The sequence below is a fragment of the Euprymna scolopes genome, chromosome 11 (genome assembly GCF_053919585.1).
Source record: "Euprymna scolopes isolate OS-2025 chromosome 11, ASM5391958v1, whole genome shotgun sequence".
Lineage (NCBI taxonomy): Eukaryota > Metazoa > Mollusca > Cephalopoda > Sepiida > Sepiolidae > Euprymna > Euprymna scolopes.
The window spans coordinates 65,018,946-65,037,320 of record NC_136492.1 but is presented as its reverse complement, the minus strand read 5'-3'; the positions used below and the strand labels follow the sequence as shown (position 1 = coordinate 65,037,320).

The following is an 18,375-nucleotide window of genomic DNA, read 5'->3' as shown; positions in this document are numbered from 1 at the left end:
AGTAAGTATGAATTATTGTCGGAATATCTCGTTTTCCTAGATTTTTTTTTCTAAATGGTAAGTGAGAGTTACTCTTCAGATACTTCAAATTTTATTTTCTTATATAAAAATAAAACTACTTCAAGTGTTTTTTGGAATATGATATTTTCGTTTTGTCATGAATATGTACATCATAAAGATTTTTATTTATTTTTAAGAACCAAGAAAATAGTTTTAAAAAGTCTAAAATTAAAGATTAGCATTGAAAAAGACAAAAAAAAAAAGCCTGACCTTTGCAAAACTTTTTTGGCAATCGTATTTAAGGCTGATTGGATAGATGTAGAGATGATTCTGGTAGGAACAAAACGGAGAACTTAAATCTCCTTTGTCCTCCAGAAATTCTTCCACTTCAATATGAAGTGGACCCACAGGAGGTTCAGGGAACGGGTGCACAGGCAGCAACGAGGGAGTTAAACAATCTGCAATAAGAAAAAAATAAAAAGAAATTACATAAAATAGAAACAAGCCAAGCATACGGGATTCCCATGTACAAGTGAAAAATTTACTTTCATCATTAATGTTTATAGCAAAATTTTTAAAAAATTCAAGGATTGCTTATTGAGAAAAGTATGAACAAATGAATGGATGAATGATTTAGGGGCAATTTTATCCCTATAATGACCCCCCCACCCCCGAGGGGGATAACTAGAATTATCTCAGAAAATCTGTTCTGACAAAAATTTACTTTCATCATTATTAATGTTTGTGTAAAGTTAAAAAAAATAAAAGGTCGTGTTTTTTTTTTTGTTTTTTTTTACACAGTGATCACCACTTATCAAGGCCCGGAAGCCACTCAGGGATAAGGTTTATTGCAAGTACATTACGTTAGTGTGGAGATTTGATGAAGTGTTTACTTAAGGGGGCGGTTCATTAGGAATTTATTAACGTTGGACTTGAAGACATCCAAGTTGTAGTCCGGTGGGAAGCAGGCAGACGGAACAGAGTTCCACAGGCGTGCAGTTCTAAGAAAGAAGCTTTGTTCATGGAATCCACGTTTTGATTTAGGCACAGATAAAGAGTGGGGGAAATTTTTCACAGTGGTTATTGAGAAAAGTGTGAACAAACAAACAGGAGTGAATTACTGGATCCAATCCCTCCTTTGTAGGGGATGGGGGGGGGCAAATATGGAATTTTGCAATTTGGAAAAAAAAAAAAAAATTGTAGCATCTGTTGCACTTTTCTGTCCTCGGTCAATGAAGTTATTCTAGACTAAGACAATTCTTATTTTTGTCCCAATCCAGAGCGTTCTTCTTTTCCGCGACATTAAAAACCAATTTTTTGGTAGTTTTACCCCCATGGGGAGGCAAGTAATTAGGAACTATGGTTAATATATGGAATAGCTAAGTAACCAAACTAGTTCATCTTAGTGGAGGGGGGGGTTGTAGAAGAAAATTGTTGTTCTTACTTTATAGAACATAATTGAATTTTGCAAAGGGAAAAGAAAACAAAAATAACATCAATGTTTGATGCATTTCAGATCAGGACACCAGTATCTTCAGACAGCCTGGTCTGGTACCACCAGAACAGACTAGTTATAATAAGACAATCTGATCTTAATATGTGATAAATAGGGCTTATTAAAAAATAATCCCTTTTTATGCAGAAAAACTTGAAGATTCACAGAAAGAGTATGAAATACATAGTATTAAGTTCAGAGAAAAAAGGTAAAGGGATAAAATAGGTAGAAATGGAGAGGGGATGTGAGATAAGATCACATAACATAATTTTGTATTTTTAAAAATATAGTCATGTATTAATATTAATACCTCAAAACATTCTAACTTTTCTAATTCCAATTAATTATCCTAAAACTAACACATTTTATATATATATATATATATATATATAATATATAATATATATATATATTATATATATATGCACACACACACACAGTGCCACCAAAAAGAAAGTTTGCACTTGTCATCTTTTCAGATACTCCTAATTTAAGCTAAATTGAATGTAACTGTTTCAACAACCTATACTTTTTATATATTTTTTTAATAGGCTGTGATAGAAGTGACTCGTTATGAGGGAGTAGTAGGTAGAGTATGAAATAAGCAGGACACAAAGAGAGGACCATACGGTTGCCATTTTTAATTCATGATGGGGGTTGTAGGAGTGGTTTGGATAAAGAAGTGCTAGTATCAGGTAAGAACGATAGCGAGAGGGGATGGTACGTAGACTATTAAATGAGAGGAAGAGATGATTGAGATAAAAAAAAAATGTATCATACGGACTTACTTGGAATATCTTTATCAATGGGTTCAAGGCGGATCTTGAGGTGACCTGGAATAACTTGCCATTTACTCTGCTTCTCTGGTCTTTAGAAATAAATAACAAAAGTAAATAGAAACGCACGAGTTAGCTCCCTTTATAGGTTTTTGCCTTGTTGATAGGATTATTTTCTAATATTTTTTACAGAGAAAGGAGGTATATTTGTAACTATACTATCAAAGCTAACAAAGCCATATAAAACTAAATTTTGCTCTACATCTCATTTGCAAACAAGTAAATAACTACTCACTAACCTGCAGCATTAAAACTAAGTATTTAACAATTTCTATATTAATAAAATTATGTGATCACTTCTTGTGATTCTGTTTCTTGTCTTTGTGTGATTCATGCATATTTTTTTTTATTTAATCAATTATTGAAATCAAAAGTTCAATCACATAAAACGTAATTTAAAATATCTTATTTAAAAACAATTACAGAATGAAATGCATTTAGCTTTATTTATGAAGAAGTCAGCCATTTTAATCTTCAGTTAATAGATAAAAACGAAAAATGAATTATTTCAAAACCCATCGAAATTATAAAGGAATTTATAAGCACTTAAACTATCGAATAGAAAGTCATTTTTAGCTTTAGAATTTTTAGTAAATCTTCATATATATATATAAAGGGTAGAAAACTTAGGAAGCTATTTAAACCTAATTTTATAGCAATTATAACGATGTTTACCATAACAAAATTAGTTCTAGTTTTATAACAATTTGGTTCAATTAATGATTTAAAGTGTTTCTCCATGATTACACTTAGATTGAATACAAATGCCATGAAAAGAATAAAAAATAGGAAACCATTATGTTGTAATGTAAGGTAAAATAAAAAGCGTTCACTAAAATTTGTGTAAATTCATTTACTAGTTGTGTTTTTATGAAACAAATTCTAGTTTTAGTCATATGAGGAATATCACCCCATCATGATCAGCATAATTGTAAAAGTCAAAGGTTATAATTCAAATTGTGCAGACGAAATAAATTTGGAATGGAAGTCAGAGGTCAAATGCAAAGAAAAAAACAGTTATGCTCCTTGAGTATCACGATAATGACAGCGATATTCCTTATACAGCTAAAACTTTAATTCATTTTTTTTTTAAATAAAACTACTGGATGAACTTACATGAATTTTGGCGAATGGTTGTATTTTCCATGATAAGTACATTATTAAAGTTTCTTATTTTTAATGACATTCATATTTAATATAAGTGTAACTATGGAGAAGTCCCTAATTTAATGATGAAACGATAATGTAATAAATTGAAATTACAAAATCCTAATAAGAAAGAAAACCAGTTAAAAAGTAAAATAAAATAAAGAAGCCGAGCATGCAGGGATCCCCTCCATGAGTCAAAATTTACTTTCATTATGACTAATGTTTGTGCAAAATTGCCCATTTATCCAAGGAGTGGTTAAGAGAAAGGTGTGAAAAAACAGGATAAACGTTTATCCTTCTGTTTGTTCACACCTTTTGCAATAACCACTCCTTGGATAATTGGGCAATTTTGCCCCCATAATGCAACCAAAGTTATCCTGGAAAATCTGTTCTGGCAAAAATTTACTTTCACCATGACTAATGTTCGTGCAAAATTTAAAAAAAAAAAAAAAATCCAAGGCGTGGTTATTGAGAAAAGTGTGAACGAGTGAATTACCAAGTCCAATACCTGCTTTGTCGAGGGACCAATAAATAAATAAAAGTATTAAAATTTTCAGGCATTGGGAGATAGGTATTATTTGTACCTATATATATATATATATATATATATATATATATATATATATATATATATTAGTGATGGGATGATTTTAATAGTTTTCCAATTCCGATCCTGTTAAAATCTCTAAATATTTAGCTATAGAGCGGGGGGGTTTTCGTCACTGTAAAAACCTAATACTAAATATTTATTGATATTAAACTACCAGTAAAACTAAAATCTATACAAATTAACCACCACCATAAATTTGTATTTTTAAAAATATAGTCATGTATTAATATTAATACCTCAAAACATTCTATCTTTTCTAATTCCAATTAATTATCCTAAAACTAACACATTTTTTATATATATATATATATATATATATATATACATACACACACACACACACAGTGCCACCAAAAAGAAAGTTTGCACTTGTCATTTTTTCAGATACTCCTAATTTAAGCTAAATTGAATGTAACTGTTTCAACAACCTATACTTTTTATATGTTTTTTAAACTGACATGAACACTAAGATACTTCAATTAAAAGTCAAATATTAACAGGTAAAATTACAAAGGAATAAAAGGCTAATCAGATGAAGTATAGGTTGTTTTAACAGTTACATTCAATTTAGCTTAAATTTGCAGTTTTTGAAAAAATGACAAGTGTGAACTTTCTTTTTGGCAGCACTGTATATGAGAGAGATTATATGAAAAAAACTAAAAAAAAAAAAAAAACAGGTAGATTTTAGGTAAAGTTTATTATAAACTGGAGAAACCGTTTAAGTTGGTTAAAATGAAATTACTTAAATCGTCAATATTACTCTACTCGCAAAGAACTCCTTGGGGATTCTACGTCTACCAATATATGCAAGATAAAGTTCAGGTTGTAAGAATAGCAAAGATAAATAAATACATGTAAATTCTAATTAAGTTTATCGTTTTCTTTTAAATTCATTCTAAGAAAAGGTTCAATTACCTCCGCATTTCCTGTAATCGTTTTATAATCTCTTCTTCAGACAGCTTGGAACTCTCCTGTCGATAAAGAACCATTGTGGCCTCACTGGCAGGCTGAAGTGAGACAGATCTGAAAAGGAACGAAAAACATTATTTTCCTTTTTTCCTAATATGATAGATTAAAATGGTTTTCAAAAATTCAATGATATTGTATCAGGAGTAAAATTTATAAGTGAGGATCTATGATTAGTAAAATATGAGTTGTTTCCCTTTGAAACATTGGGATCATGGGAAGAAGCATTAATCACTATTTTGTTGGATTTGGGAGGAAAAAAACTCAATAGTGCATTAAAATGGGTGCTTCTTTAGAATTAAACCTATTCTAAAAATTAACTTGCAGAAAAATCTGTTTGATGTAAACACCTGTCACAAAATGAGGATGTCACATTTCAAAAATCATATAAATTGATCAAGTAGTTTTTTTATATGGAATTTTTTTTTTGTTTTTAGAATTTTTAGATTTTAATAGGAATTTATATACATTACAATGCCGATTTTGATCTTGATAGTTCGAATTGAGTTGTCTCCTTCATATTTATAAAACCTAGCAGATCAAATCAATGCCTTGCTAAGTCATAAAATTTAATTTTCTTAATTAAAAATAAACCTACTTGATCAATTCATGTAATTTTCGGAATGTGATATCTTCGTTCCATAACAGGTATGTACATCATTAAGTTTTTAAAAAGTGTTCTGCATTTTTGCTTTGAAAATAGGTTACATTCTAAATAAACACAAAAATAGTGCAATTGTTTGTGAAATTTTCAGTCGTTTTCAGCAAAGTTTAGTTGAGACCACAAGTACTTGTTTCATGACAAGAGCTATTAATCCTAACTCAGCTATCCACACTACAGATTTTTGTTTTGAGAACATATGAATGACAATGCTAGAAGAAAGATGTTGACTTGCCTTTCAATCGGAAGGATATCAAATCCTGGACAATATATTTGAGATCCTCAAAAATACAAACACACAAAATCTCTAGTCTTAAAACTGATAAAAAGGCCCGGAAGACAATCATTTCAACCTTTTTCATTCAATGTCTATATCTCAACATTTTAAATTTTCCATGAAAATTATTTCTCATTTATAATTAAAATTGATCACTTGACAGATTAATCAATGGAATTTTGATCCATCCATGTCCAACTGTCAGAAGATGAGGCAAGATTTAACAGGACTTTGTCATGATTCCCTACCTCACTTTTTTTTTCTTTTTTTCTTTAATTCAGGCTAATCTCATCAATTAACTAGATCCTACTGGACATACTTATTTTGTTACAATACATTGTAGCAAGAAAATAAAAAAAATGAAAAATAGACATTGCTGAAATCAGTAAACATTCCCTCTTCATGCATAGATACCAAAAAATATTTAGCATTTTTTTCTAAATTAAAATATTAAAATGTAATGAGATATTCTAATTGTCACAAAAAAATAAACCAAATTAAAAAATAAAATAATTACTTTGCTGCCCACGCAAAAGGCATTCGATGATGTCCAATTCGAGAGCAGAAGAGCTTCATTTGTCGATGCACTTTTGTCCCAACTTTAGGGTCTGTCGCTCTAACATATGGCTCCGTGCAGTGTGACACACTGCCTTGAAGCACTTTCTCTATTTTGGCAAACAGATAGATATTGGGCTGGCGATCTCTTACTGAAAAAATACCCTAAAATAAATAGAAAAAATATATATTTTTAATTTTCATGTCATTTTTGTTTTTTTTCAATGACTAATTTTATTAGACCACCTGTTACAGAAACAAGAAAACCAATATTATAGAAAGTTTTAAAAGCTTGTTTCAAACTAAAATGTTATTTTGCAAAAACATTTTCTTTTCACACACAGATGCCCAAAAATATTTTATATTTTTTTTTTATACTAATGAGTGGCGATTTCTTAAGACTTAAAGGTCACTCAAGGCTAAGACTTAATAGGTTTGTCAGGTGGAATGCAAGAGACACGAAGATTTGAGATAATGGTTGCAACTTAGTATTTGATTATCTGAAAGGACAGCTCAACAAAAATCTGTTAACATTGAATTTGAAAACAATTATGTTGCAGTTACCTGGAAAGCAACTCCATGGTATTATGTTCCACAGACAGTTCTTTTAAAAAAAAAAAACAATCTGCTCATAGAAATTCCATTTAGCTCCAGGTACATACAGGAAGAAAGGAAAACTATTTACAATGGTTGTAACTAGACAAGTTTTTGCTGTGAATGTTTCACAGGAGAGAGAATTAGAGATTGGAGCTCAGTCGACTATGAAATAATGATAGAGTAGAGAAAGACTAGTCACATTTCTTCTGTGAGAAAGAGGTTGCAGAGAAAAAAAAGACATTCTCCACCAGATTTCAAAGTTGAGCCTCCTTTGGTCTTGATAACAGCTTGGATTCTTGTTAGCATCGATTTTTATGTATTATTTAACTGTTTTTTGTTGTTTTTTTTTTTTGCAGTTCAAAATAATTTCAAACTGTTCTTATAAACTTGGTTTAGATTAAACTTACTGTGATCAATCTTTGAATCTACTAAGCATCAAAGTCGTACAAGAAGAATTAGATCTGAACTTTGAATTGGCCATGGCCATAAGTTCTGTTGCTCTAAATTTCTTTTCCTTAGTCACATAGATAGTTTACAGTTTTGTAGTATTCTTGGAGACATTGCTTTGTTGGAATATAAAGCCGTGACTAATTCAATCCAGAAGGATTTCCAATTAAATTCAATAAACTTATTTCATTTTGATTTCCTCTTTCTATTTAGTGAAAGTCATGCTGGCATATAACAAAGAAAAGTCCCTTTTGATTAATGTTTACATAATGGTTTCCAGTTTCCTTATAATTGACATTATAACAATGTTAATTGATCTTTTTCTTCAGATTTTCTGATAAAATAAAATACTTCACAGGTGAACTATTTTAGATGTTATTTTATATTACAAATGCTTTATTGAATCAGGATTCAGAATTCCAGAATAATGCGAGTTTAATTGGTAGGGACAAGCGAAGTAAACTTTTATAGTCATTTACAAGGGTTTCATTTGCGTTGACAAATTAAAGTAAATTTTTTCAGAAATGTTCTTTATTGGATACATTTTATTTTAATGTGTAATAAAAAAAAAAAAAAATTTCCAAGGAAAAGCTATTTTTAAGACTATCTTTTAACATACATTTTTTATAATACAAAACTAACCTGAAAAAAGAAACATTTAAACGTGAATACTATGAAAACTTTTGAAATACATTTTTATCATATAAAACCATTCTTTAAAAAAAATTTTCAAAGTAAAGACTAATATTTTTGGTTATAAGATTTTATTAAAGATAAAACCCATTTTGAAAAAGAAGCATTTCGGACTAAAGACTATTTTACAATTCTGAATTTTTGAGATTAGGTATGAATGTTTGTATTATTCAGACTAATCGCACAATTGTTCTCATCTTAAATGTTATTTGCACAAGGACCCTCCCCTTTTTTCTTGCTTTACCCCCCCCTATCTCCTATCAGTTATAATAACACACCAAAAATTAAAAAATACATCCGGTTAAAAAAAAAAATGGATAACCTGCAATTAACCATACTGAAACCAGCAGCCTCTTAATTTCGTAAATATGTTTCTAAGAACTTGCAATTGGTTGGTGGATTTAATTAAAAATTTAATCATAATAAGTTAAAGAATTAAAACCCATAGGGTTCCTTGATAGTTAAATTATCTTTACGATTTATGTAAACTTACTTCTAACTAGATCCAAAAATTTGAAACTAAGGTTTCAAATTGTGCAGAGCTACCCTTTTTATTTTTCCGGGGGATGGGGGGGGGGGATGGCGACTTTAACAGCTGACAAAGGTCAGAGATTACATTGACCAAAAAAACGTACAGAATAACACTCAAGATGAGAACAATTGTCCAATTAATCGTAATACAAACTATTTTTTGATTTAACAAGAACCAGCATGTCCACATGATGTTGTACATGTTTTGGAATGCAATTAAATAATTTCACATCAATAAATAACAGGATTTACAGTGTTTTTTTTGTTTTGTTTTTTTAATACAAAACAGTAAATTTGAGAAATTCACAGATAGCAATTTTATTTTAGGATTTAAAATATTTTGGTTACTGGGGTTTTTTTATATTGGAGTATTTCACGATAACAGAAACAAAAAAAAAGGTATATGATTTAAATAATCACCACTATAATTAATTTAGGATTCCTATAATATAATCATTCAATTGTGTAGTCATCCAATCAATTTGTTAAACATAACACCTAAATTAATCTCTGAAAAATTAAGTTCAAAATTCAGAAAAACAAAAACAAAATGGCATCATAAAGTTTGGTACATTTACTGATTGGTACCATTTTGTTTACTTACTATTCTATCCCTTGAATAGAACCATTCTCTGTCAAAATTGTACAATTCTGGTGCCGTATTTTTCACACCATCGACTGTATGCAATCTGTCAGAGGCTTGGAGTAACTCAGGTGGGATCATAGAACGAACGGACAACTGATTAGGATCTACGTGGTAGTCTTCCGTTATCTTTTTACCCACTTTCGCATCGTAGAGAGCAAAAGAAATGAAGAAAGGCTCCGGCTGAAAAAATTCAAAAGAAAAAAGAATTCAATGAAAAAGGGAATTACAGCAAAACGTTTCATTAAATTTTTAATTGAAATCAGCAGCATCTTCACTTTACACACGCACTAAATGCTAAGAAAACCTGTTTCAAAGCAACTACTTAAATTATTCCTTCCAGATCTGTGACCACCTTTATCCAGATTTTGTATGTACAATAAATCACTATGATTCACCTGCACAAAACAATACAGTCTGCAATATCTTAAGAGAGAATTTTAATTTTTTATTTTTATAAATCAAAACGGGGGGGGGGGGGGTATTGGAATTGGTATCAGAAAAGATGTGCCGATTTTCTGATGCCAATAATGATTCTTTTCTTTTATTTGATTTGGTTTAAAACAGAATCTCCGATTGTTGGTAGTAATGTTAAAATGATAAATATTTATTGATTTTAAACAACCAGTAAAACTAAAACCTCTAGATCACTCCCCACAAATGCATTTTTACACTTGAGAAAATATCTGCACATTTAACGTGTTTTCATGTTAATCAGAAAAAAATAACTCTATATTTAAATATTTATAAAGAATAGGAATCAATAATTGTATCAGAGTCAGCCCATCACTATATATATAATAAGAATACCTGTTCCAGGATGATCAAGATTAATTCTGCTAACAAAACTGTTTCACATCATTTTTACGTTTTCTTTACAAAAATTAAAATCAAAATATAATGATACTAAACCATCTAGAATCCTTATTCTAATACAGGTCAATTTAGATTTGACGCAAATGTTATTTCAAACCTAAGCATGACAGACCAAGACGAACAAAGGTTCTTAAATGTATGTTTGGATGTATCGTATGATATGCCTATTCAATCTGTATGTATAGTAACGGAAACGCAATTTAAAACTGAAACTTTGATTATTAAAGCTCCCTAAAGAAATGCATGTGTACATCTGAAAAATTGTTAAAAATATGGAATGCCTTCTCAAGAGGTGATAAAATTCTGGTGTTACAGACGTATACTAAATCTCTATTCTTATTAAAGTATTTAGATAGATGTGTGTAGAACAAGAGACTTCAGTAGTATGTTCACTGATGAAAGTATGTAGATCAAATGTGGAAGAGTTGAGGTAGGAGAGGGTAGACCAAGGAAAAGAAGAGAAAATTGGTAAAAATAGACTTGAGAGAAATAGATGAATAAAAACCTGCTCAGAGATAAATTTATTTTGAAGTCAATTTCGCAAAGCCATTCAACACATGCCCACATATAAAAATGGGCATTAAATTGAATATGATGCTGAACTACAGTAAGTATACAACTTTATTGTTCATGTCATCATAACCGCTTTAATCATGATTTCTTAGGGGAAATTCCAACATTAATTCCACAGATCTCCGGATGACCTATTGATCTTAAACCTAAAGAGATCCATCAAATAATAACATAATTATTATTTTTTTGAAGATAAAAATAGTGCTAGATATAAAGGTTAAAACATTGATACAAAAGATAAAAACCATTCCACATTGTGTCCTTACAAACCTACATCGAAAAATCAATACTGTTTGTGCAAAAACCATAAAATACAGTCAATACAATCACCAGTAGTCAAAATTGCAATGTATGTTATTTAGCGATTTTCTGTTTTACAGATATTACAAAACATTTCTTACAAATATTTTTTTTTTTTTACAAATATTAAAAACATTTCTTACAAATATTTTTTTTACACAAATATTAAAAAACATTTCTTACAAATATTTTTTTTACACAAATATTAAAAAACATTTCTTACAAATATTTTTTTTTACAAATATTGAAAAACATTTATTTATAAGAAATGTTTTTCAATATTTGTAAAAAAATATTTGTAAGAAATGTTTTTTAATATTTGTGTAAAAAAAATATTTGTAAGAAATGTTTTTAATATTTGTAAAAAAAAAAAATATTTATATTTTTTTTTTTTTACAAATATTAAAAAAAACATTCCTTACAAATATATTTTTTAACAAATATCAAAAAATACATCTTACAAAAGAAATACTTTTAAATTATAAAATGTTGAGAACTACAACGAAAATATTTTCAGTTTTTGTCCAGAATTACCCCATAAAACATAAAAATTTTTTTACAATATACCTATTCATGACAAAATGAAAATACCATTCTAAAATTCACCTTAATTGATCAAGTAATTTTATTTTTATAAAGAAAACCATTTTAAATAATTAATGGAAATTCGTAAGCATGACCACATAAATCTAGTATGAATTTATTGTTCAGTTATCTCCCTTTGATTTTTGGGGGGTTTTTTTTAAGATATATTTTTTTAAATGGTGAGAGAGACAGTCATTTCTCGGATGTTCATAAAATTTGTTTATTTAAAAATAAAAAACTCCTGGACAGGATTCAAAAGAGTTGCCAACCTGATAGGTCCTGAATGTAAGCTTCAACCTCTGTCCCATCGACAAAATGTTGTATCCCTCTGCCTATTTTACAAATATCTTAATGGTGGATGCTCTGACGAACTACTAGCCCTCATACCCCCTCGACGTAATTTCCTCAGACAACCCGACAAGCAGCAAAGTCCCACCCCTACACAGTAGAGATCCCTAGATGTAAGAAAGCCTTCTACTCTAATAGTTTCTTTCCTAGAACTGCTGGACTCTGGAATTTCCTTCTGGGTTCCTGTTTCCCCAACTGTACTGACATGCAGAAGTTGAAGTGTAATGTGAACAGACATCTTGGTGCTCAACTCCCGCCATAGTATCCCTGCAAATTATGTCCCTGGTAGTAGTCCCCTACATCAAAGTGGCACTGTGCCTTGTTTGGGGTGAAAGTGTATTTTTTAAAAAATTGGTTATTTTTGTTTTATGCATTTGATTATTAAACAATTCCATTCTTATATGTAACAAGTTTGTGTAGAATTTTTGTGCCGAGGATTTCAAATTTTTCACAGCATGATTACAAAATATTGACTAGTCATAAATTTTGTATTCTACTGAATTATAACATTTATAGAGGGAGATTTTATATCCATGTACAATTTTGTAAGGATATATAGTGTGTGGAAAAAAAAAAGGGGGGGTCACACATTTTTATTAAATAACAAATTTCTGTAAACTTTTTACAATAGTATACATATATATTAAAGAAAGTTCCATTTCCCACGTGTTATATATATTTTATTTGATAAAATTTATTTTTTGAAAAGAACATTTTCAATTGTCAAAAAAAAAAAGTGGGGGGGGGGGGTCAATTCAATTTTTGTAATCCGAAAAATACAAGGTATTTTCAAATAATCAACAATGCATCATGGTAAAACATTTTAATCAAGTTAAAGGTGAAATAATATGTATGAAAATGGCTGGAAGTTTCATTCTCTACTGTTCAAAAAATTATAAGAAAACATGAAAAATATGACAAACCAGTCACTTAGGAAAGCAAAAAAAAAAAAAACTGACAAGTAATGTAAAATTTCTAAATAAGGAAATCTTTGCTGATAATTATTTCATCATGTAGAAAATTAGCAAAAGAACTAGAAAAGAACGTTAAGTGTTTCCATTAAACTATTAGAAACTATTTAAATGATATAGGTTTATATCTGACACCTTTTCTAAAAAGCGTTACTAAAATCACATGTAAATGATCGGTTTGAAGCGAGCAAGGTATGGATAAAAAAATGTCAGAGTATAAAATTAAAACCATGATATTCAATGATCAATCTGAATTTAATTTCTATAACGCTGATGAAAACAAGAAAATATGTCAAAAAATAGCTTATGAAATAAATCAAAAAATGTTTGTAGAAATGTAAAATTTGGAGGAGGGCTTGTTATGGTTTGGATGTGTTTTTGATATTATGGCATTTGAGAATCAGCTTTCATAGATGTTAAAATGGATGCAGATTATTACTGAAACATACTAAGTTCTTTCTTGTTTAATTCTGTAAAAAAAAAAAAAAATTGGTATATTGGCTCTTTTTGAGTACATTTTAATCTAGGACAACAACCCAAAACCAACTAGCAATCTTACAAATTAATATTTTTAGAGAAAATTCTATGATCATCAAAGTCTGCCCGGCACAATCACTGGATTGTAATCCCATAAAGAACTTGTGGCCAATAATAAAAAAAAAATAAATAAAAAAAAATTTTTTTTTTTTTTTTCATGTTTTCTTATAATTTTTTGAATAATAAAGAATGGAAGGTTTAGAAACCTTGAAATACTTCTTAGTGATTTTCCAGCCTTTTTCATAACTATTATTTAACCTTTAACTTGATCAGAATAATGCTTTGCCATGATATATAGTTGTCTGAAAATACCTTTTTATTTCTTAGATTTTGGATTCAAACATTGAATTGACCACTTTTTTTTTCATAGACGAAAATTTTCTTTTTTTTTAAAAAAAATCTCTTTAAAAAAAATCTCTTTAAAAAAAATCTCTTTAAAAAAAATTTCAGCACAAAGAAAATATATAACATATGTGAAATAGAAGTTCCTTTAATGTATATAATATTTTGATTGCAGAAATTCCCTTCTGGACCAAAGTACTGTAGGTTTGCAACAACAGATGCCACATACAAATTTATTATGTCTAGACTATTAGCCACTATCTTATGTAACTTTAAAACGGCATTATAGACACATTTAGTCATTATACTAAAATCCTACATTTCATCCTAGGAGCAACATCACAATCGCACCATCTTTAGATGAAGTAGTTCCTATTTTTCCCTCTAAATAACAAGTTTTCTACTGCTCCCACTCTTCCACCGGAGGATTTCTGCACTTTCGATATATACGGGATTTCACTCTTATTAACTGGATCATATATTCATAGACATACTATGATCTTTCCATTTCCCAATTTAATTGGCTGAGAGCTAAGAATTTGTCCATTCCAGAATCTAAATCTTATTACAAAAAAAAAAAAAAACAAAAAAAAACGCTCCAGAAATTTTCAAATACAGCGTCACTTTCTACAAGAGGCAATCGTTTTAAATAAAATAAACTAAATACAAGTATAATAACCAACTGTGACACATTGAAACGTGTTCATAAGCCAAAAATCCTTTTATTTTTTACATTAAATATACCGTAGACGTTCATGCTACCATACTAAATCTTTTGTGCTTACATAGATCGTACATGTTATTATTAAATACTGTTTTTCAACACATCAGCACATGCTGTGGCACCATATCTCAGTGCCACGGTTGGCAGTTGCTTATGCACCCTCCTCCTGCATGGCCAGGTGGTAATTTGGCCATAGGCGGAAGTATACACAGAAATGCAACCCCAGAATTCCTTTTCCTCTATCCGCCTCTTTTCTCGTCCGGACAGCATGAGGTGAGCACGTATTTTCTGTCCCTCTGTAAATGAGAGAAAGGGGAGTCTCCCTCCCTCCTCTCATCATTAGTTAGGTTAGGTAGTTTAATTTTGAAGGTTATCAATTGTAGATTGTCTTAATGTATATATCGTATACATTTTGTAGAATAAATAGTTTATTGTAATTCTCACATATGGCGATTGTGTAGTGTTGTGTTTTCTTCTGTCTGTCATAAATGTCTCCATTAAACAACAAAGCGGTCCTGAAGACGATGAAGGAAGATTCCAACCAGAATGCCACCAGGGTGAAGAGGTCACCAGAGAGAATGAAGATGCCACACACCCACATCCAACATCTCAGGTATGATTTTCTTCTCGATACACAGACCCTAATGACTGGCCCATCTTCATGGGATCGTTTTTAAGACAGTGTAACACGTGAGGTCGGTCATAAGCCAGTAACCGGATGATTGTGTTATATACTGATCGGCTATTATTTCATTTTCTTTTAAGCTAGATAAATCTTTCTTTTTTTAAAGTACGATTGATTGGTTGGTTGGTTGTTTTTGCTTTACGGCATATCAACCCTTTTTAGGTCATTTAATGCCGAATCCAGTGATTGTGAAGAAAAGGTTTTTAATAGAATATGTATATATTTGTTTTTAAGTCAGTTTCTATTCAACCCATAGTTGGGAGCCTAACAGGTACTCCGGGTCAGAGTGGACCTGGGAGCAATGGCAATTACGGGGTGACTCCACACTCCCCAAAGCCTGCAAGCTGGGGCCTCACTATCGGATATAGTTTAAGGTCATATCCAGGACCAAAGTACGATTGACTAAAATTCTTTATATACTAAAAAAAAAAATAAAAATAAAACGGATTACGCGAATGATATAGTAGAGACTTGGATTTTGTCATTTTTTTGTGTGATTTTGAAGCTTTAAACTGTCTATTCCTGACTATTTACATAGTATGTGTGCGTGTGTTCATGTGTTTTTTGTGTGTGCTTGTGTTTTTGCGTGTACGTGTGATTGCGAATGTGTGTGGTTGTGCATGTGTGTGTGTGATACAAATTAATCTAATACTTGCGTCAACCAGACTCAGCCACAACAACGCATGGCTGGGCGGGTACAGCTAGTGTAATATATTGCTATTATAAAAAAAAAAAATGCATAAATGTGTTTATTAATTAACATATGTATGACCATTTTTTATTTTTTTTACACACTGTATTTTATAGTCTTGTAACAAAACCATTATGGAGAGCTCAATGAAAGTGGATACTCGAAAATAGTTAAGTGGAAAATTATACAACAAGCCAGTACATGAAGACATTTAGACAAGCCATGTAGATTATGTTTCAATGAGAAATTCGAAATACTAAATTTTAAAGATCCTCAAAACCTGTCAAACTGCAGAATCGAGATATTAAACAACAATATAAACTTTACCTTAAGATAATATGTAAAAAAATTACAATAACAATTAAATCAAAAACTAAACTAATATAACATCTAAAATCCTTTTATAATTTTACTACATATAATCATTTCAGATTTTTAGCCTTGAATTTATAAATATTTGCTCTAAACATGCACATGTGAAAACAACATCATTTTTAATTCACAAAAAGGATGAGTCACCTCTCTTTAAAACTAAACAAAGGAGGAAGAAATAGTAATCAATCAAATCTTTGTTTGAGAAAACCCCCACAATTGGCTAATGAAAACATTAACCCATGAGCAGGAATACAAATGAATCTGATTGGTTAGCAAGCTAAACTTAAGGCTACATGCATATAAAAAAAATACCCAATAACATGAATTCCATGCATTTTAGTCCGAATAAGTCCTTTAGGGATGACATGTTCTACATAGCTTAATTGCCATGTATATTTTCATAATTTACTACTTACTATATAATATATATATATATATATATATATATATATATATATATATTATGAGAAAGAGAGAGAGAAATATAAAAGAGACATAAAACTTTCTTTTTAAACACTGTTTGCTTTAATACATAACTCTATTGGGGTGTATTTTCATGGTCAAATACAATGCATTGCATGCTATTAAGTAAACAAAAGTATGGGGATTGGATAAGGACTAATCATGGACTCAGAAAAGCAAAAATAATAGTTTAAGTAAATGGCCATACATAAGAAAATTTAAATAGTAAAAATCAGAGTTAAATAAATAAATAAAAAACTTAAAGGTTAAGTAAAAATTATGGAGATTAAAAATTAAAGTCAGAGTATAAGAAAAAAAAAAAATGAAAAAAATAAGTTAAATTAAATCCAGTAACTGTAATTTTAGTGAGTGTTAGTATTTAGGAATAATCGGAGAATAAAAGATGGTCAGATAAGAAATATAAAAGAGTGATTAGAATAGTGGACAAGATGGTGGCACATTCCTTTTAATTTAACTAGTCTTGCATTGATGCTCCCTTACATAGTTCTTATTCTTTTTTGTTTTGTTTTTTTACACAGTGATCACCACTTATCAAGGCCCGGAAGCCACTCAGGGATAAGGGTTATTGCAAGTACATTACGTTAGTGTGGAGATTTGATGAAGTGTTTACTTAAGGGGGCGGTTCATTAGGAATTTGTTAACATTGTCAACGTACATAACGTGGAATGGCTGACCCATTCAAATAAGACAGATGATGAGGGGAGGTTTTGTCATGATTTTGCCATTGCTTATGACCTCACTCAGATTGTTCGCGAACTCACCCGTGTGTCCGATACACCCGGTCAATATGCAAGCCTCTTAGACCTTTTTCTCTCAACTTCCCCTGAGCTATGTTCATGTTCTGTTCATTCTCCTCTAGGATCCTCCGACCACTCCGTCGTATCAGTTAAGATAAAAACGAAATGTAAGAAGCCCCCAGACGGACCCCTCTACCGTACTGTATACCGATACTCTATGGCTGACTGGGATAGCTTCCGTACATTCATATCTGATTTACCATATCACCACTTCATCATCACATCTTATATCTTTAGTTTTTCTTGTAGTTCATCAGTAAATTTACATTGGCCAGGTCAGTCATCAGAGTCAGTTGGCAGGGTAAGCAAGCCAAGGAAAACATGTGAATAAATGATAGAGAGATTTGAGAGAAAGAGGAATAAAGACCTAGCCAGAGATAATTAGTTTGGAAATCAATTTCTAAACGTCATTAATAACATGGTAATATGTAAAATGGAGGTTAAAGCAAATATGATCGTGATGACTTGTATATTCCTGATACCTTCTGAAACTGCCGGAATCAATATGACTAATTGAATACATGTATACATAATGGTGTTTCAATCAGATTAACGATATTTGCAGAAATAATAAAATGCTGTCTAAATGTACACTATATACTATTCGACTTACAACATTACCTCATAT

The 18,375-nt window shown here is 30.3% G+C and overlaps 1 protein-coding gene across 23 annotated transcripts in view; it reads right to left on the bottom strand.

Annotated features, from left to right (window-relative positions):
* Positions 1-18,375, bottom strand: part of LOC145287890 (dedicator of cytokinesis protein 9-like) — a 718,435-nt gene that overhangs the window by 378,637 nt on the left and 321,423 nt on the right. For all 23 annotated transcript variants that reach the window (XM_080135819.1, XM_080135816.1, XM_080135818.1 and 20 more), the window contains 5 exons: positions 9,422-9,643; positions 6,512-6,714; positions 5,006-5,113; positions 2,284-2,363; positions 271-458 (listed from right to left, as the gene is read on the bottom strand). In XM_080135819.1, the coding sequence (XP_079991945.1) occupies positions 271-458; positions 2,284-2,363; positions 5,006-5,113; positions 6,512-6,714; positions 9,422-9,643 (801 nt within the window). The remainder of the gene's footprint in view (positions 1-270; positions 459-2,283; positions 2,364-5,005; positions 5,114-6,511; positions 6,715-9,421; positions 9,644-18,375) is intronic.